General features: G+C 44.3%; 1 protein-coding gene and 1 long non-coding RNA gene across 6 annotated transcripts in view; one reads left to right on the top strand and one right to left on the bottom strand.

Moving 5' to 3' along the window:
• The window catches only part of ABAT (4-aminobutyrate aminotransferase), a 47,520-nt gene extending 25,893 nt beyond the window's left edge, over positions 1–21,627 (bottom strand). The window contains exons 1-2 of one of the 4 annotated variants that reach the window (XM_017733927.1): positions 20,867–21,627; positions 2,623–2,751 (exon numbers count right to left, since the gene is read on the bottom strand). In XM_017733927.1, the coding sequence (XP_017589416.1) occupies positions 2,623–2,692 (70 nt within the window). In that variant the 5' untranslated portion in view covers positions 2,693–2,751; positions 20,867–21,627. Of the gene's footprint in view, positions 1–2,622; positions 2,752–10,243; positions 11,129–13,839; positions 16,703–16,739; positions 16,826–20,866 lie in introns of those variants that run through there. The other 3 variants (XM_008633376.2, XM_017733926.1, XM_017733925.1) reach the window with 3 other exon arrangements.
• LOC108446674 lies at positions 16,937–18,382 on the top strand. 2 transcript variants are annotated; one of them, XR_001861951.1, is made up of 3 exons: positions 16,937–16,999; positions 17,040–17,081; positions 17,526–18,382. It is a non-coding gene; the product is annotated as an uncharacterized LOC108446674 (long non-coding RNA). The 2 variants fall into 2 exon arrangements; XR_001861950.1 differs by having other exon boundaries at positions 17,040–17,121.
• Positions 21,628–21,646: the final 19 nt, after the last annotated feature.

Below are 21,646 nucleotides of genomic sequence, written 5' to 3'. Positions count from 1 at the left end.
CAGCAGGAAACTGAACTGCAGCTCTGGAGTGCCAGCCTGTCCTCATAGCTGTGGTACTGCCCTACCAGCCAACAACCAACTGCATCCTCATCTGCCTCCGAAGCATGGAGCCAGAACAGCTTTCCTGCTGCAGTGGCCAGCTGATAAAACCAGAGCTGGCACAAGGGGAATAAACATTTACATGAACACTACCAGTTGTGATCAACTTGCAGCACACCAGGCTGACAGGAACAACAGAACTCAATTCAGGTAAGATGTCACATCAAGATACATCCTCATTTCTCCACAATCAGCCGCCTCTCCTGGCCCTGCCTGGATGATACCCATGGACAGCACAATGCAGGAGGCTTTGTAAAAGAAAGATTAGGTTAGTTACTAACTCTATTGTCATTCTGCCACCCTTCCAGTTCTAGTGAACTTTATCTTTGAGGGCAAACTATCGAGCAGATCAAACAGAGAAGGAAAACAAAAGCATCTCTGATTAAGGGCTTATTTTCAAGGAAGGCATGGTACTTATAGGCTTCACATTTTCAGGTAAGATTTAAGTTGCATATTACTTTCATGTGTTTTGCTTAGCTTTTGCATTTTGATCAACTTAAATGATTTCCATTTTCCCTTTCTAGTTGGCTTGCCAGGGGTTAGTATTGTGTGAGTAATGAGAAGAGTATGCAATGGTTAGGTAACAAGAATTTTCCAACTAGAGAAATAGTCAAGGATGAAAAAGCCTCTGTGTAAATAAATTTATCATAGATTCAAGATGAACAGAATGATTTGCTTCATGCACATACAACTGAAACATGACAGCCTACAGACACAAAGACCTACCAAGAGGCAAACTATTCCCCCCTCTCCACCTCCATCCCCCCTTCGAAACCCTGTAATTTCATTATCTAAAAAAAAACCCCAAAAGTATCAGCCCAAATGGCACCGCAGGATTTCTGTGGGAGTAATGTACAAGTCCCTTTTTTAGTCTGTAAAGCTCTGAACTTGAGTGCTCTGAAATACCTTGGAGGCGAGCACTCTGGAGCAGAGAGCTCCTGGACATCACTCTCAGCGCCTCCCTAAAAGCAACAGAGTCCAGCAGCACTGCAGCCTGAGCTGAGGCTCAGGAAAATGGCCTGAAGCTCCAGCTTTGGCAATAGCAGAGCTTCCTGCCTATTCTGCAAGCCAGCAATATCACAGGACACAGGTCCTCTGGTGAGGGGCTCTCCTCTTGCTCCATCTTTCCTGATCTCTGCTCACTCACACAAAGCATTCAGACCCAAAGGCCACAGGTCTCTTATACAACCTGCAGCCAAGACCCTCTATTATTTGCTTCAGAATTTTAGCAGGCTTGGAAGTTTTCTGGAAGCAAGGATGGATTAATGGAGTCCAGAGCTGCTTTCCTTTCTTAGGAGGATCTAGACTCCCTCACTGACAGCAAGAAAGGAAGAGGAGTTTGTGCATCTGCCCTCCACTGCCCTTCCGTACCTCTGTGCTAGGGAAGCAGCACAGAGCTGTGCAAGACACTGGGAGGGACAGGGAGCATTACGTGGTGCTGAGGTGACAGATTAGCTCAAAGGACCAGGAGCTAACGAGGCCTGCTTGCTGCAAGCACTTTCCATTGCCCACGATCGACCAAACGATCCCTGCTCCTGCCCAGGGTGGATAATCAGTGCGTCACTCCCATAAATAGAAGCGCATCCTGCACTGAAACACTGACCTAATATTTTCTAATGGTTATAAGACCAGACTTGGTGTTCCTTAGTCAAAGGTCAGTTGCTCCCCAAAGTGTATTATTTAAAAGGAAATCAATGATGTTTAAGTTTCTGAGCAAATGGAAGGGTGTGCTTGGTTTATCCTGGCAGTGGCAGAGCACAGTGGCATTGCAGAGGGAGGGTGGAAGGACAGGAGAAACACTAAGATTTACTCAGTCACAAGAAAAGCCATTCAGCCATACTGTATTCACTGTAACAGTACATGGAATGGATGATCTTAAGACTAGACACCATTTTGTCCAACACAGCCAACAGGAATTTAATTTTTATATCTATTTCAGAGAGACTGCAGGTTTAATATACCCATACACATGCTAAATTGCAAGCCAGAGCCAAGAAAAACTTGCCATTCACTTAGGAGAAAGCAATTTGGTGCCGTGTGGCAGGGTTTTATTTCACACTAGAGCTCATTTGAGGCAGAAACACACAACCCCAGTGAGGGCCACCTCTTCATGCCAGTCACACAAAACCTCTTCACAAGAGGAGACATGCAAGGTTGTGCTACACAGCACAAAGAGAAAGCCCAGCTCATTTTGATGGATGATTGTCTCATCTCTGCACCGTGTAGTGCCAGAGGGTAAACCAGAGTTCCAATGGCTGAAGAGCTTTACTTCAAGTAAGCATGTTTAAAGGGCAAATTATTAACTTTATACGTTCTTGTTTGCAGAATGAGCAAAAATCAACCAGATACACTTTGGACTACAACTGCATCATTATCTAAAATGCAGAACATCATATTCCTCAAGTTTTGAAAGACTCAATACCATGGGACAAACCCCAGTGATGTTCAAACTGGAATTCTGTTCACCAATGTAAAGTTAACACTCACCAAATACAAAGCAGGAAAATACAAGGAAATACTCACCAAATACCAGCAATCTGGAGTTTTGCTGCAGGCAACAGGTCAGCTGTCGACTAAGCAGCATTGAAGCCATTTTATCTTTTCTTCACTGAAAAAGACTCAATCTTGAGAGATTTCTTTCTGGTTGATGTTCTGGAAAAAAAAAAAATGCAAACACTTATTTATGTCCCTAGAGATGCAGCGACTATTACTGTGCTGCTCATTTCAACTCCCCCTTTCACTAATTTCCATCCAAAGACACCAAGAGCATGGTTTGATGGATTAATGCTGATGCTCAGAGCAGTCTCAGGACTGAGCCCCATATCTGATTCTTGGCTTGGTCTTACTAAGGCAAAATACTTCTGGCTAAAGCTGTATGTCCCAGCTTCTGCAGGGCCAGGGGGTAAAGGTCAGCACCTATTTTCCCTTGCTCTCCCTCTCTACTTTCTCTATATATGTAGACTGTATTGAACTTTAAAAAAATTGTTTCCAGTCAGTCTCTCAAGCCAAAGCTGATGTTTTTTATTTGACCTAAGTTTATAAGAAAAACCTCATCTAATATAAAAGACAGCAGGACAAGCATTAGGAAATAAAAGAAAATCAATCTCCTGAAAAACCAGTTTATACCCATTAATCATAACCCTGTGAAGAGAGAATGTGAGAGCTGAGATTGTCCAGCCTGAAGAAGGCTCAGGTTGCATCCCATCAATGTGTAATGAATACTTGATGGGAGCGAGTAAAGAAGGGGCCAGGGGCTTCTCAGAGGTGTCCAGTGATGGGATAAGAGGCCATGGGCACAAACTAAAATACTCTGAGCTCCATCTAAACACAGGAAAACCCCAGGCAGGTTGCCCAGAGAGGGCATGGAATCACCATGCCTGGAGATATCCACAACCCAAACAGTCCAGAGCAGACTGCTTTAGGTGTCACTGCTTGAGCAGAGGGCTGGACCAGACACCCTCAGCTCCCTCCCAGACTCAGCCATTCTGCAGTTCTGCCTCAGGTGGTTACATATAATTGACCTTGGAAAGTCAAGTAGTATGAAAATAACACGACTCCCTTTTCACTCTGGATCACTTGTGCAGAAAGCCTGGCTGGAAGTCAGGAATAGATAAAACAGATCATTGAATTATTATCCAGGACACAGGTTAAATTCAAACTTCACACTTATCAGCATGGCCCCCTGTGTTCTGTGCAGGACACTGGAGCCCTTTGCCTGGCATTTGAACCTTGCTGGATGCAGACCACTGGGCAGCAGTGGACCGAGGCTTGCAGCCCAAGCAAAATGTCATTATCCATAAACCTGGAAAAATTTTATTTAACAATAGTAGACATGATCTTCCAGCAGAAAGAGATCACAGTTTACAGCTTCCATCAGTCTTATGCCATCAATAAAACATGCCAGCAGATGTTTGTGACCAGATGCAGGGAAGTAGCTGAACTATTGCTACCATGATAGCAAGTATCTCTTACCCAGAACTAAAATATGAGAAATTTAGTTTCTTTATTGTCTTTATGCAAAATACTATTTGTTCTCCTTCACACTTGAGCTTTTTCAAAATATATAAAGGAAAACAAAAAACCTCTTGCCTACGGAGATTTATAAATTCATAGACCTATTAAGACTCAGGAACAAAGCAAATTCCCTGTGCCTTTCCAGACAGTAGCACTTGGTTTCACTTAGTTTGCTCTGAGTTCAAGTTAAAATTCAAGGTACTCTGCAATGTGCCAATGTGAGCAAACACCTGCACAACACTTGTGCACACGCTGGAGGAGCAAGATTAGCTTCCTAAGGCTTTGGGTCATAAGTGCTGAGGGAACTAGTTTATTTTGTTTCAGAAAAGAGTAACTTCACTTATAAGACAAGATCAGTTTAATTCATTCATTATGTTTTCTCTCTCGACTTCTTCTTTAGCTGTGCTAACTTTTGCATAATCAATGTGTGAAGAAATATCCCAACACCATGGATTTCTTATCTCATGACTACCCTCTAGCAAAAACCAAATGCCAGTGAAAGTCAGTGAGAAAATGCCCAGCACCTCGACTGATGTCCTCTGCTCAGAGCTGGTTATCTGGTCTACACTTCTCCAATCTCCAATTCCCTCCATAAGTTTGCTCTGCAAAGTATCACTTTTTAAGAGGCTGTTAAAAGGTAACACAGCTTTGCAGGAACTCACAAAAGGAGCAGTGCAAACGTACGTAACAACCCACCAAGGTTCACTCCCTAGTCTCATGCCCTTCAGTCATCTCCCATGGGGGTTTTGCTGCCAGCTGTCCAACTTTCCTTCTCCACAAGGATGAGATGCCTCTTCACATACAAATCAAAAACACCTTCCAGTCACACTCCACAGCTGTGCCCACCACTGTCCAGGTTTCCCTTCTTCTTCCCTCCCTAGGGGAGCCATGCCTATGTCTGCTCCCAGAATGTTACTTATTTTTCTCTTATACTTACTGTTTATCTTGAGTCCTTTAATAGCTAAACTACAGCATTCATTAGAGGCCGAAAAAAATAATTGGAAATGATATTGGCTTTCTGAACTACTCGTAGAAAAAAAATTACTGCATGAGGTTTAAAAATAAAGTAGCTTAGTCCTAATTTTCCTTGACAGCTCTTATATAAAAAGTTTTACCATTTTCTAGTCCAGAGTCAGAATAAATCATGTAATATCACATGTGAGTATAACTAAATCCAACATCTTTTCCATCTCCATTATGCACACAGGCTCTCACAGGAGATCAGCTGATGTGATTGGTATCTTAGTCTAAGCAAGCATTATTTGGTTATCACAATAACCAATTGAATTTTGCCTCCATAACTCATCTCCTGATCGATTCCCACTGGCCCAGCCTGTTCCAGCACTGCAAGCAGCAGCAGCAGCAGAGTTTGCAAGCCAGCAGAAATCAGCTCTGCTGCACATGTCAGAGCCGCAGCGATGCCACGCTCCATCACCGCTGCTGCTCCGGAGCCACTGCGGACACACAAATTCCCTAAATCCAGGCAAAACACAGCCACCAATTTCAGACACCTGACAGGAAAGGAGATGGGAAGGACCAGCAGAGCATGAAGATGTGACACCCTTCCAGAAAAAGATTCATAAGTCTACCCCACACATTTTTCCTCTCCTGGCAACTGAGCTGGAGGAGGCCATAGGTGCAGATGACTCTACACAACTGCTATTCTGAAGTGAATGCTCAGTACTTTAATTTTCCAAATACATTTGCATAATTTTGTCTGTAATTTCTCATTACATAAAGTGTGTTTGCCACTGCATATGTTTAAGCCACAGCCACATTCTTCTAGTAAGAAAAACTATTTTCAAAGAGGAAGCTCAGTCCAATTTATCAAGCACATGAAAAACATAATGTGCATTTTTAAAATGCATGCTGTGAAACTGGATGTATTTTTTTTAAACAGCAGCTGCTAAATTTCTGTACCAAGTGATTACTTCTGACAGATAAAACTAGTTACTAGGGACAACAGTCACTCAGCAGCAGCAGCCTACTGTGAACATAGAAAGAAGCATTGTTTCCATGAGCAAACATGATTGTGTTTTTTTGGGGGGGGGAAACCCTGGAGAAAATTTGAAAAGAGGGGGCTCAATCTAGATATAAGAGTGAAAATAGACAAATTGGGAGTTCGTGCACCAATCTCACTCCCTAGCAGAGAAGCTAATGCAGCATGACATCTGTGTGCCAGACTGCAGCTCACAGAACCTGCCCTGGAAAACATCCTCTGGGGAGGTGCAAAGGTAAAGGCAAAACTGATACCCAGTGGGGTGGGAGGAGAAGCCAGCTCTGCAGGTTTGGGAGGAGAAGTCAGCTCTGCAAATCTGCGTCTCCTTCTTGCAACTCTGACAAAGACACAGAAACCTGTTTGAAATTCATGGGGGTACATTCATCTGTCCCTCAGCTGCTCCAAACCCATTTAACCAGGAACAATTACATGGTTTAGAAACAGCAGCACAAGCTGCACTGGTCAATTACTTCACAAGGCTTCCAAAAAGTGGATTTGGGGAGCTGGGGAGCAGGGACCTAAAGGCAAATGCATTCCTTTTTTTACTGGTTTCCTTTGCTTGACTTTTCCAGGCTGCACAGCAAGGGTATAGTCATGCTAAGTGCTAATTGTTGTGAAATTTAAAGCATCTCTGACTATCTCTTAGTCCTGTTGCTTGGATCCGTGTGCAGGTGAACCCAGCCCAAGGCTCACTCACACTGTGAGCTGCACAGGGGCTGCTGGTGGGTGCAGAGGCTGCAGCAGCCCTGCTGCTCTCTAGGAGCCCAGGCAGCACCAGCATTGTGCCTGAATGCCAACCCTCCCTTCCCACAGCCAGCCTGCCCGGGCATCCCTCAGGTGAGCTGGCACAGACAGGATGCAAGGAGGGAGTCCCTCCAAGAGGCAAAAAGGCTCTTTATTTTACAGCTCAGTGTGCTTTGACACTGCTCTTTCTGCATCTGCCTTTTAACAGTGAAGGAACTGCAAACTGGGAAGCCAAGTCAGCTGTGGTTCCTGACACTAAAAAGGACAATGCTGAAAAGTCAGGCAGGACCCAGGTCCATCTTGGAGTTGTTAATGGGGCACAAGTCTCCTGGCTTGTAGTGTTCATGAACAAGCATCTTTAACGATATCAGTGATTTAGCTCAGGTATTTTACTCCTGTAAACAGCTCAAGGAGATCCCAGAGTCTGGAATAGCCCCACAATTTCACAAAGAAACGTAAGTATGGGCAAGGTAGAAGACAGTCAAGGCTGTCATCCGTTAAACATAATCATGTCCTTCCTTAGTCTGCATTTGAGGAAGAATCAGGTAATGTAATGTCATCATGGTATCTGCATAAAAAGATCCAATGAACGCAGCACTAGCTGTTTGAAAATGCACAGCCCCACCCTCCTTTGGGGAGACAGGGAATGTCCACACCCAGCAGATCAAAGCAAAGCAACTGAATGAATTCACCAGTTATTGACAGAGCACGGGCTGATGCTAGAAATCCTGACTTGCTGCTTTAGCCACATAAATGTAGTAAACAACAATGTAAATAAAGAGGCCTGGCAGCATGTTGATGTACGTAGCTGCAGTTCACTTGGTCCCAGGAGCAGAGTTAAGAGTTCAGTATAGACTATGGAATTATGAAAGCCTGAGCGCACACAATGAAATACAACAGGTCCTTTTACTTCAACAGGGGTTTTATCCCAAAGTATAGTTCTGAAACAAATTTGAATTAGCTTACAGCAGCATTTGGAGAAGTCTGTAAGAGTAACACCAAGAACTTAGAAATTCAGTCATAGCTAGGCTAAAGTTATCTCAAATGAAATAGAATAGAATTGAATAGAAAAGTCCTGTTAAGAGGAAGTTGAAAGAAGATTTACATCTAGTGTTCATAAAAGCCTGGCATTAGATTTTTTCATCACGTGTCTATACAAACCCAGCACAAAACAGAGCTGGAAGCCTCAACTTCAAGAAGAACAGTACCTGGCAGCATCTTCATGAGAGGGCACAGCAAAGAACAAGAAGCTGCTCATCCCTTGGTCAACCAAAGGCCACAGCCTCGTACTCCAGAAGTGATGGTGGTTCCAGGCACCCCACACAGCAGGATCAGGACAGAGACTGACACCCTGAAAGAGGTGTGATGGGTCTGCAGGACCCAGCCAAAAGAGACCCCTGAGCACTTTGAAGCTCAACACTTATGTGGCCCAATTTCATGGGCAGCAGCTGAGAAAGAGCAAAGTGTGGCTCTCCCCAAGGCCTGGCAAGCCTGTGCCTGCAGAGCTCACCAAGGCACTTCCTACCAGGAACACCAGCAACAGAACACTGACCTGCAAGTGGAAACGTCTATCTACCACCTAAATGGATTTTGCCAAAAACCACAAAAGCTGACAGGCTGTTTATGCCTCTAATAATCTTAATGGCTTTGTGTAGAACAGTATGTAATTGAAAACTCCATGATTGTACTTAAGTTGTCAAGGACACAGTTGTCATAGTTACAAGTAAAGCTCAAGTGTTGGTTATTCAGGGTTGCCTATTTATTTTTTGACACCAACAGCGTTGGACAGTCCCACAAGTCTTCAGGAGAATAGAAATGGAGAGACTGGTTTTGTCCTTCATGTCTTGACAAAACAGTAAATACTGCACACAAAAGCATAATAAACTGGTTTTTTGCACAGCTCCCTTCTCTCCCTCCACATGCAGCTGGCATTCAAGTCTGTCTGTTGTGAGCACTGCAGCAAAAGCACAAACCAAGCTTCACTGCACAAGATGAAAACCTCACACCTACAGCTTGGAAGTACTGTCCAGTACCCATGAGGACATGACAATCCCTACCTCCTTCATGGGACCTGCACTCCGGTCAGGGCTGAACCAGCAGTAAAGGCAGAACAGGTTCAGTCCTTCCATCAAGTTTTAAAACTCATTTACAGTCAAAAGTGACACTACACTCATGTCCAGGTTCTCCTTCTCAAGTGCCGTCTAAGCAGGGTTTGGTGGCTGGATATGAACATATGATTTTCTTTTTTCTTAAAATAAAATATTTCTGCCCTTGTCTCTGTTCACCCTCTCTTCAAAAACTACTGGGCCAAGGAAGGACTCCCGGTTCCTAAACCAATAAATAAGAACAGGTAGGAATGTTGTGATTATGGCACACTAGGATTCAGTTGACCCACTAAACTTTTGAGCAGCTCATTTTTGATCCAAGAACTATTGGCACAGCTAAAGTGGGATGATATGTGCCTATACCTTCCCTGTGAAAGAAGTACATTGTCTCAGGAAAAGAAAAAATGGGATTGAAAAAGCATCTGCTAGAAATTGGGCAAGTTCCAGATGCAAAGCCAACAATAACTACATAAATGGCATAATGATACATAAATGCTGATTAAAAACAAGCACAACTAAACTTATATTAGCTGAAAAATTCTAAATTTTTTTAGTAGTTCCCCCTGAAAAAACCTGCACTTTGATATTTCAGTGAACTTCACCAGTGAGGTACATATAAAAACATCTCTTCAAGCCTGCATGTTTTAAATCCATTATTTTAAATGCAGATGGCAACAACATATCGAAACCATTCCTGTTCATTTCCATATATTTCCCAGACCAAAACAGCCCAGCTCACAATGGATTAAACAAATTATGGCACAGCCATGCTTTTCAGATTAGTTGCTCCACAAGCATTTTGTAGTTTTGAAAAAATTAAAGTATTGCCTTCAAAGTAATACTTTCAAGTGGCATTTCCAAGGAAATTCAGTTATATTCCTTGTAAGATTTTATTCCTAGCATCTTACTGCTGCCTCCTCAGAGATCAGGAGAATAGATAAATAGCATAAAATAAAAGCACAATTTATTTTTCTGTGTCCTAAGGCATAAAACAGCTCACTTGGAGACAGCCTGCACCAAACCAAGGGAAATGTCTTAAGCCAGGGCGAGAGCTCTGCTTTCTCAAGGTGACCCCCACTCCAGCTGAGGACATGGAAAAGCAGAGCCATGCGGGGTCCAGAAAACAAACCAGGAGCAGGATCCCTGCGTATCCATGGCAGGGACACCGTAACAACACACACACACCTGCTCAAACACAAATTCCCACATTCCCCTCTGGACACAGCGTGGCCGGACCCTGAGCCCACCCCACTGCCCGCGGGCACACGGCAAAGGCACTTACAGGACTCGGATGCAAACTCCAGCACGCAGCCAGCTCTCCCGTTGGAAGTGCTGCTCCCAAACTGCCCACAGCCAGCTCCTGGGTTGGAAGTGCTGCTCCCCGCTTCACTCCCTGCTTGTCTTCAGCGCAGGCTGCTGCCGGCTGCGCTGGTGAGGAATGCCATTGCTGCCAGCTCCTTCCAGCAGCCGCGCAGCGGGGACAGGCATCACCCAGAGGAAGCCCTGAGCTGCAGCCCCGCAGCTCAGCTGGGGGGATGCCCCAGTTAATGAAGGTTAATGGAACCAGCTCCTGGCAGCTACAGCCCGCGCTCAGCCAAAGCCAGCAGAGAGGAACACCCGACTCGCCTCAACCCCGAGAGCATCTGGCTCTGGAATGTGGGCGTCCGAGTTCATCCAAAAGCCTCCTCGGCAGCTCTCTGGAAACAAATTCCGAGATGCAGAGCCAGACTGCGTTAAGGTTTGAAATGGCTCCTTAGTTTTCAACAACTGCGGAAGTTGAAGAACAGGTTTTGTCTCTAAACCCCGTATTTTTACTCTGGTTTGCAAATATCCTCAAGGTGACACCCAGGCACAGGACTGTCACAGAATAACCTTGGTTTGGTTCATTCCCTTCAGGTGGTGCGCAGGCATCACGACAGCCAGCATGCATCCCAGCCACACCTCCCGCTGCACACTGCTCCTGACGGGAATGGGGGAGATGTGGATACCCACAAAACACCAGCAGCGTCCCTTCAGACACAGGGATGCAGGGAAAAGCAGCACAGGGTGCCATGGCCACGGCTGGGCTGCCATCGCCAGGTTGCCATGGTACCGGGGGGCAAGAGGGAAGATGCGCCAGAACGCAGAGAGAGGCTAAGCCGCTTCAGATTTAAATCCCTGTGACAGCATTTCGGCCGAGCCACTGCACGGTTGCTGTGGCAACCGACTAGTGAAAAATCACAGAGGAAATCTGTAATTATTACAAGCGAGGTGGTGACTTACCCACTTCAGTAATCAGGGCATTAAAACGAGCAGAGGAGGGGGAGCCTGTGCTCCCCAACAGGCAGGGCTGCAGTGCAGCAGGGCGCCAGGTGTGAGAGCTGAGCTGGGGGTCCCGCTTCAGGCTCTGCAGGCTCCAGCTGTGGGATGCAACACTTGGGCAGGATGCTTCCTAAGGAGAGGGTTTGGACTGAGGCGCTGCACCCTGTCTGCAAGGGGGGAGATGAGGGAGCAGCCAGAGCCAGCCCCAGACTTGTGCTGCTGCTTCAGCACGAGCAGAGTCGGGTGCAAGGAAGGGCCCAAGGCAGACAGAGGCAAGGACAGATATCAGCAGCAAGGGACAAAGACGGAAGATGCAATGCTTACAGGAAGCAGATAAGGCTCCTGGCAAACGTCACTCCAGTTTGTGCTGCTCCTGCAGCACCACACTTCCTTCTTCCCCTTCACTCAGAGCAGCCACAGCAGCAGTGTTGGTTCGGCTGGGGAGGGTGGTGTGATGATCACTGTGCTAACACGGGAACAACGAGGGACAAAGTCATTCAGGCAGACTAGGTACACTCTGCAGTGTGTCCATTGTAACACTACCAGGTCATTTACACACCAACAGATGCCACACCAGCATCCACACAACCCATTTACACCCGTTGCAGGAGTACAAGTTTTAAAGCCACCATGCTGTTTTCCAGAACTTTTCTACCCAAAATGGACAATTGATCAGCATCCAGACAAACTGCCAATCAAAATGCCACTAATACCAACAAGGAAGTGAATCAGATGTGGTTAATCCTGTTCTGGTTCCCTTCTCCCTTTGCTGGAGACTGTAGCCTGGGATCTCACGTGAGTACTGTGAGCAGCTGCCAAGAAAGGAGCCCAGACTGCAGCTATTTGTAAGACAGATCCCACAACAAGCAGTTGATTTGATCCAAAATAAGAACCAAAACTGATCCCCCACCTTCTTCATAATTTAAAATCTGTTATTAATTACATACACAGACTGTAAACAACACATTTAAGCTGGCCTGTCCTGTTTACCAGTCATTAGAACAAACTGCTGGCTTTAAACTGAACCTGTTAACCAGATAATCTACCACAGAAAGTGCCATAATACTATTCAGACAGATGGTTAATGCAGGGACACATGACAAAGCAGAGGGGGAAGGACTGAGAAAAGCTGTAGGTGCTTACACTCGCCCTGTACAAAACACTGAATTCAAGAGCAATTCCTTGTGTCAGTGATTCATTACTACACTTATTCAGTGAATAATCAGGATTACAGGTCCTAAGGAAGACTGAGGTTCTTGTGCCTCTGCTGCGTGTTGCCTTGGATAATGTGAGGCTAAACTCATTAAACAAAATCATGCTGGACAAAAAGTACTTCGTGCTGCCAAGTTATATGGCAACATCATCTAGAGACTCCAGTCAGCACCGTGCCCCATCGTGCTGAGTCACGTTGTGTCAAACTGCTTGGAAACCCATCCTGCAGAGAGACAATAATTCCATTGTGGACTTTTATTTATCGTGGATTTTTTTTGCTTTAACCCTTGCATCAAATGGCTGATTAATACCAAACTACCACTTCCTGGGTAGAGCCTACATTCTTGTTGTTCTGTATGGCTGCTTTCATCCCTCCATACCCACAATGACCCTGCCTGGCAGGTTGGATGCACAAAGAGGATGACAATGACCATATAAATCCTGTTGCAGGACAAAAAACTTAGAAGTCCCATGTCAGTGATTTGAAGCAACTATAACTACTAAAACTTTATTTAATATGTATTAAAAATGTGCAGTTCACAAAAGTGGGAGCTGTAACAAAAACCCCATGGACTTGCATTTGATTTAATGAAGAGAACGGTGGTAATGAAACCTATTTGAACAGTGTGTCATTGGAAAGGATGTGGCCAACCACCTGCAGTAAGTTCACGTTCCGCTCTGATTTGCAGTTGTCAAAGGAAGACTCACTCATTACACAATCCTTCACTGTTGAAAAGTAATCTCCAGCTTCAGTAGAACCAACTGTTAATGTATTTCTCTGTATCAATGCTACAAACATTCTTCTGACATACAAGATGATAATACAAGGCAAAATGGGGATCAGATTCTGGCCAGGCCACAACACCAAGTAAAAGCACATGGTTAGTATCAAAGATATTTTGTTTTTATGGAAAATATTGTAAGGTTTACTATGATATCAATGCATTTCACTGCAAATGATGGCAAATTCCTCCAGAAGCACCAAGTCCTAGTCCTCCTTCAAAAAACAGAGTTGCCACAAGACTCAGCAGCAGGGTCTCAGGACCCCAAACCTGCATGAAGAGGGAAACCAACGCCTCTCTTAAGGGCTTGTTGTGTTTGGAGAAGGAATAAAGCACAAGCTGGAGTGTCATATCAACTTTTAGGTATTGTGAGCAGTAATCACTAGGTTCACCTTAAAATATATTAAGAAGTATTTCAATGCAGTTGGAAGGAAACAAAGTAAGACTATATAAATGTTGACCCCAAGTTAATTACAGAAATCTGAGCAAACAATTTGCAGACAGTAGGAAAAAGATCTTATTTAGTCAAAGAAGATTACCATGAAGGGCAAAACAAAATAAAAGGACAACTGGGATTGCTTACCTTTGTGGGAAAGCAAGCACACTGCAGCTTTCCAACCTGTGGCTGGCCAGAAGGCTGCTTCCTTGCCTAGCACATCCAGTAACTTTACACTCCGTATACAGAGGCAGGCAGTTTTTCTTTTGTGAAAGAAGTTAAAAGGCTCGTGAACAGAGTGGAATTCAGCACAATCAGTACCACTAACTGCAGGGATTTCATTTGGTGGGCAGATACTGAGCCTGAAAAAGTCAGAGGTTGCACATGTGCAGGGCACACCTGAACTGCACCTGCATTACTCATTAATCAGTAACTACTGTAACTCACGCTGACCCGGGGACAGGAGGATCACCCCCCCTCTGTTCTTGAGATGCCAACTGCTTTAATTCCCATTAAACAAGAGAACTTCACATTCAGAGAGAAAGGAACAGAGGAATTAAGCACAATTACCATGAAATTCTACTATTTAAAGTCCTATTATTTCCTGTTTATTCACGCAACAGGTAAAAAGGAACAGCAGTTGGGGAGTTTTCAAAACAGTTCAGGAAACACAGATATGCACACAGTGTTAAAAAGACTCTGTTACTAAATTCCCGGATATGTTTAGAACATTATTTTTGGGCTCCAGATGGAGAAAGAAACTAGTGTCAATCTGATTCAGCAAGATACATGTTTCTCAAGTAGTCTCTTTTACTTCACTGCACCCATTCACAAAACTAGAGTTGTGAATGAGCCAAAGTACTCTGCTAAGTTAAAGGCAAGGTAGAAAAATTGGGAACTGGAAGACTCTCTGGTGATCAAAACCTGAAAATTACCCACTAGGGAAAAATCCACAAGGCTCCTGCATAAACTGTGCTTATTTACTCCTTATATATTGCCTGTTTAACCAAACTAATGAATCTGCTGCATCACAGCATTTCACACAGGTACTAAACACCTGGATACAAATTGAGGAGATAAATTGGACCTTACTAAGTGTGCTAATGGCTAAAGTCACTGGTAAAGGCTCATCGAGGTACATCTCTACTGCACTCTCAACTCTCATGGTAACACTGACAGCCACACAAGAAACTGGGCTCTGCTCTTCAGTCTGGTACCTCCATGTGGAGATTTTATGCACCACATTTTGGTAGTTAAAAAGTGTTGACCAGTTTTAGGAAAACTTCTAAATTTGGAAAAATCTTTATAGAAGTTCTAATACAAGTTGAGTACGTCCAGCTTACTCACTGGGGTCAGAGAAGAGGATCCTGGAACCAAGAAACTGATGACAGATGCCTTTTATAACTGTGATGTTAAGAGAGGCTGCATAAACATGGGAAAACAAACCCAGGATAACTACTCCAGGATGAGTACAATCAGTATGGAATAATGAGCTAGCAGTTAGGTTAAACAACTTATTTATTTAACAAAAACTTTTTGTGTGAGACGTTTATCTTCCTAAGGGTAGCTTATAAAAGTAAGCAGCATCACAACAATGGAACAGCAAGTGGTTCCCTTCTGAGTTCTGCCCTCACTGGTACTTAACCTCTCTCTCTCAAGAGGGCACTGTCATAGAAGCTCAGAGAAAGGACAACAGCAAATTTCCCTTCTCCTTCATAAAATCAGGGTTTCACCAAATGGATGCAATTGCAGGATTTATCAGTAATCAGGTAATTCTTCATAGAAGATACATCACGTGCTTTGTGAGTGTCAGTATCATCTTAAGCTGCCCCTTTTCCCTCTTCGCTATTAACTAGTGACAGTACATAAAAGATATTCAGAGGTTGGAGTTTCGCAAGATGAGAGGAATGTGGCTGCAAGCCTGCTAATCTTGCTCACCAGACAGAGCAGAGGATCAGTTATGCAAGGCTGAGTGTGGATTTTGACCAGATATAACAAACAGTTCCTTTCTCCTCTCTCTTTTCCATTTGGAACAACAAAAGTGAAGCTGTGAGCCATTTCCTATCATTTATCAGATCACTCCAGAAACTAATTTTCTCTGCATATTTTCTGGGGAAAAAAGATGCTTTATGCAAGTGTTGCATTCTGAAATGATGCAACCAACCTTGGGTTTGTGGGGTAGTAGCACCTTCTGAGCTTCTTTTCTGAAGAACCCCACTTTGTTTTAGCTCTCCTGTCACCTGCTCCCATCACTCAGTCTCCAATCCACACCAGAGAGATTCCTAATTTGGCAAAGAAAAATCACCAAACCCTTCTTGGTGTCCAGTGGAGTCACAAGTTCGGCTCAGAGCAAACCAGGTACACCAGTGAAAGGAAACATTCATGCAGTGTGAGGAACAAGAAGTCCACCCTGAGGAGCCACCACGCTTGACTCCCTGTTGAAACATCACCTACCCATGGAACCCATGTCCATAGTCAGTCCTACCATTTTGGTTGAACCAAGTCCCACTACACCAAAATCTACAGAGAAGTGAAACAACGAACTCTAAACTGATACACAATCACGTAAGGGTCCAATTTTAATGAATAAATGAACAGCAGTAATCCTACAGCCTACGTTACTAACAAGACGTGTTTTCCAATCACCTTCTTGGCGAAGGGGAAAAAAAGTTACTGGTAAGAAATTAGGCAAGCAGTCTCCAGTTACTGCTAAAAGGAACTGGCATTTTGGATTTAATTATTGGAAGAAGAAAAGCACAAGATTTGTCAGTCATAGTTACTGCAATGCACAGACTGTTGCTGCAATCAGTAAAGTCCTCCCCAGTCAAAGGCCCCATAACATGAATCCAGCCCCTAGTACTGCTTGCCATTGTCTCCACTTGCCTCTACTCCCTTCCCTTGTAACACTAACCAGCCCTTTCTATGTTTTGCTTCAGCTGCTTTTCACAACAGCCAAGGCAGAAGCATCATGCTCCAGCAGCCCCTTCCAACACCCACTGCCCAAAGCACGGAACAAAAGAAGATTTGCTCCCCTGTATATCCATTACCTGGTAAAACCGCCCTGCAAACAAGGAATGTGGAGTTCATCTGAGCCCAGCTCATTCTCTGCTTTCCTACCTCCACCAGCACACTCTGATTGTATAATCCTATTTCTCTCTCCAGGAAGCTGCATTGCAGCAATAGCTGTGGAGCAAAAAACAAGGCTTGCTTTATACTGGAACTGAGAGGGGAGAACACGACAGTGAATGGCAGCTCAGTCCATACTGGGTAAATCCCATCCCTCACACCTGCAGCTCAGTCCATACGGGTAAATCCCACCCCTCACACCTGCAGCTCGGTCCATACAGGTAAATCCCATCCCTCACACCTGCAGCTTGGTCCATGTAGAGGTAAATCCCACCCCTCACACCTGCAGCTCGGTCCATACAGGTAAATCCCATCCCTCACACCTGCAGCTCAGTCCATACAGGTAAATCCCATCCCTCACACCTGCAGCTTGAGTCCATACTGGGTAAATCCCATCCCTCACACCTGCAGCTCAGTCCATGTAGAGGTAAATCCCATCCCTCACACCTGCAGCTCAGTCCATACAGGTAAATCCCATCCCTCACACCTGCAGCTTGGTCCATATAGGTAAATCCCATCCCTCACACCTGCAGCTCAGTCCATACAGGTAAATCCCACCCCTCACACCTGCCATGGGGGCCTATCAGTGTCAGTGTGCTCAGCTTTGCCTGAAGTGATGCAGCTGTTAAGGATGGAGAAGTCACAGCTTGTGACCTGCCCACAGCACCCCGTGGCCATCCCTCACACCTGCAGCTTGGTCCATATAGGTAAATCCCATCCCTCACACCTGCAGCTCAGTCCATACAGGTAAATCCCACCCCTCACACCTGCCATGGGGGCCTATCAGTGTCAGTGTGCTCAGCTTTGCCTGAAGTGATGCAGCTGTTAAGGATGGAGAAGTCACAGCTTGTAACCTGCCCACAGCACCCTGTGGAAGGATTACCCTCTGGCCTGTTGCTGTGAAGGAAGCATCATGCCTGAAATCTGTCCAGAGCAGTTTGGTTTGGTTTCTAACAGCTTTTCTACCTGTCATGTTCTCTAATTCCCACCAAGGCAATCATTTATATGATCAGATATATACAGTGAGAGCTGTTAAAAATGCTTCAATACAAACTTACTACCTCCATCCTGCTCCCAGTGCCCTAATTTTTTTTGGTGAACATCACAACATCAATATGAAGCAAGCACCTTGCAAAAAATGTGTAATTCATGACAGATGTTGAAAGAGAGTTAACAGAGAAGAACAAGATGGCTGGTTCCCATTATTTGAGAAGGACTGACAGACAAACTGGGAGGAAACATAATACAAACAGAAAATATTACTGCATCAAGTTTATTTAAAATACTTAATCTTCATGATATTTATGTCACTTAAGCACTTTTCTGTATTACTGCCAGACCAATTAAAAACATATGAGTTTATTTCAGTTGTGTTTGCTGTCAAGAGATGCTGCCAAGAACCTCTGCAAACTTCATCTTTCACTGAAAGAGGAAGCCAAAATTGGCATGCTGTGGTGATGTTCAAAGTCTTTAATCAACATTGAGCCTGATGAGTTACAAATACAAATGAGGGATATTATTCTTTCCTTTCCCTGCAAACTGATTTTTTTTCCTGTTTTCCTCAGTGGCTTCTGAAGCCTGTATTCTTGCCCTACCTTATTCAGAAAGGAAGAGGCCTGGAAGGACAAGAGGTGACATGTCTTGTGAAAAAAAAAATCTGTAGGATTGTTCATTTGCTAGGGAGGAAAGAGGAAGAGGTGATTTAACATTGAGAGCACAGGCAATGAACCCAGCATGAAATCAGCCAGCACTGGGGAAGAAATTTCCATGAGGAACTTCCTGCCCTGTGCTTTGCCCAGTGCAAGGCTTACAGATGGAATCTGGATGCTTTAAAATTGAGCCAAACATCAAAAATAGGACACCATGAAAACATCATCACTAATTTATGTGTTTTCCTGTAACACCCACTGTTCTGTTCTGTGAGAAACCAGTGATGAAACCAAAGTTACAAGGGGAGGGGAAAAAAAAAAAAAAAGCCCTGAATAAAACCCAATACCCCAACAAACAACTAGAAAGAAAACCTCGTGCTGGCAATCCGCGCTCTTGGGTAACACATTGACACATTTCCTGTAAACATTCCACCCACAGTATTCCAGGTTGAGCTGTCCACTGACACCATGGGCAGGGCAGCACCTCTCCCACTGCTTCCCTCAGCTCACCCCGTCCCCCTGCCAGCTTCCCTTTCCACACGAGCAGCTCCTTCACCCAGCAGGACAGCGGATGTTCTGCCGTGCCTCCTGCAGAGCAGTAATGGTCTTCCAGGTAGAAGCATTTGTTTTTAGAGCTCACAGGTAGGACTAAGAGCTCTTAAAACAGATCTGAGACACCATGAACACAAGGGCTGGGAAGCTGTGTGGGAAGAGCAGTGGAAATGGAGAGCACATCACACTGACACTGCGGGCAGGCTGAAAGACTCCAGCAGAGGAAATCGGGTGCTCGTGACGTGCAGATGGCAGAAGAGATGACAGGAAATGGGCGAGAGATGCGCTGATCCTGACTCCAGGATCATCCATGCTCCCCAACACAGCCCATACAGCTGGGACAGCAGCACGGTCTGTGGGGAACAGACTCTGACACGGCAACCTGAATCCAAACCTCTCCACTGACCCAGCAAAAAGCACCCTAAGGGAGTCAACACAGAATACAAAAGCACTATAAACCAAAGGAAGCACACACAGGTTTCTCCCACAACAGCAGTCCCCTCCTGAGGCAAAGGAACAGCTTTCTGCTTGGGAAGACATCTCAGGGATGCACTCCCAGAACAGTCACCCTCGTGTGGGTTCCCAGCAGCTGCCCACACCTTAGAAAAGGCACGTTGTCATATCCCAAGCAGGCCAGGGTTAAATTGGACTAGTGTATTCCAATACACTAGCCCCAAGCACGTGCCAGGTAAGGATTGCCCAATTTCTTTGGGCAATTTTTTCTGTTATCCAGCCAATTTTCAAGGTACTGGAACTATACCAGGTTTCAAACTTCAGGCATTTTGAGGACATTGCTAAAAAATTCCTAAGTAAAACAGAATTATATATGGGTACAACAGCTGCAAAGCAATGTATATTCATTTGTAAAATTAAAACTGAACTTTGTTTGGAGACAGCAAGGGAAATTCCTTCTGGAATAAGGAATATTTTAAAATGTTTGAGATAAGGGAAAGCTGGAGACAGGTTTAGAAGTTTTTTCTACTCTCGGAATTACAGCTACACAGCTAAAGCAGTAAGTTTGGCACTTCATCCTGTCACCTGGAGTGCATTTGAGACATACTGACTTTTTACATGAATTCTTCAGCAAGCTGCAGTACATCCCCCTGAAACACCAGAACTAGATGTTAGTGTTTAAACTGCCAAGACTTTTACAAGAGTCACAAGAAGGTAAACACTACCTGCCAACACCAAGTTGCATTTCAGGAAAAATCACAAAATCTAAATGGGAAAGTCACTAAGTCTGAAGCTTTATTGCCTTTAAAGTGCCTTGCACCTTGCCACAGAAGTTATATAGTACACTGCCTTTCAGCCAGAGCCCAAAGGAGGAGTTTGATACAATACAAGCACTCATCTACACAAATACTTTATTTCCTGCATAAAAACTGAAAGAGGTTCACTGAAATAATGGCAGAAGGCATTACAAAGGGGAACTGTTAAATTGTGAAAAACTAAGTTCACATTTCTTCAAGCTGACAGCATTCACTTACTAAAGGCAGTACTTTTAGTTGAGTGACTTCAGTGCTTTCTCACATCAGCCAGGACAGCACAGCTTTATCATTTTATAAAAGTTACGTTCATCACTAGGGCAGATCTGTGTCCTGGACACTGCAGGTGCCCAACGCTATCCCTAAGGCACTTAGTGAGGTCAGCTCCTTGCTGGTGCCATAAAAGAATTCCATGACTGTCCAGCCCTTGCTAGGACATGCATCCATTTCCTCAGCAGAATTTACGGCCACAGAAGCTGTCACACACAAAATGCAAATTACTCCAAATTCACAAACTAGGAAAAGAGACCCTAAACTTCACGCTGCAAAAAGTGGGATTTCTTTTCAAAAAGAAAACCATACCCTCTGAAATTATTCTCCATGATGCAAGTAGATGTGCCTCTTACTGGACAGCAAGAGAGTCACGCTTCTTCTTCCATACAGCCAAGAGCTGCAACACATAAGCAAGGTTACTACCTCATTCTTCTGCTGAATTTCTAACACTGGCTAAATATGGAAAAGGAAGAGTAAAATATTATGTCAAAGGAAAGACAAACAATCTAATACAAGGATGCAGTACAGAACCCTACTCCCACAGATCAGAAGAGAGCCTGAAAGCCACAGAAATAGTTTACAACAATATTCTCTGTTTTAGACACTTTGCATGCTTTGGAAAAGCCCCAGAATACTGTTATTTTTGCACAAACACCATATGGCTAAGAAAATTGCACGTTCTCTATTTTCCTGGACCATAGCTGTCATTTCAGGCAACAGGACCATGATCTGATAAAACAGATTGCAACATTCAGAAAACCAAGAGGGGACAGAAGTGGTTTTCAAGCCACAGAACAGTGGCTGGGAAAATTATCTACTTTTAGTTGGTAGCAGCTCTGACCCCTAAGGCAACATCTTCTGTACATAAAGAAGGGAAATTTGAAAGCAGATCCATCAGCAAAAAGAATAGAGTGTTTTCAGCCTCTGGAAAGACAAATCTGTTACATAACTTTTAAAGCATATCTATCCTTCCATAGGCAATGGGCCCACAGTGATAATTATCTGTGTGGTGGATTCTTGGTCTTTAAGCTTCAGTGCTCCTGATGTGTCATTTTCGCATTACTTACCTGTACTTTCACAGCTCCCTAC

Source organism: Corvus brachyrhynchos, unplaced genomic scaffold (assembly GCF_000691975.1).
Source record: "Corvus brachyrhynchos isolate BGI_N302 unplaced genomic scaffold, ASM69197v1 scaffold5, whole genome shotgun sequence".
Taxonomy (NCBI): domain Eukaryota; kingdom Metazoa; phylum Chordata; class Aves; order Passeriformes; family Corvidae; genus Corvus; species Corvus brachyrhynchos.
Note: the sequence above shows the minus strand (reverse complement) of the source record. Positions and strands in the feature narration are given on the sequence as shown.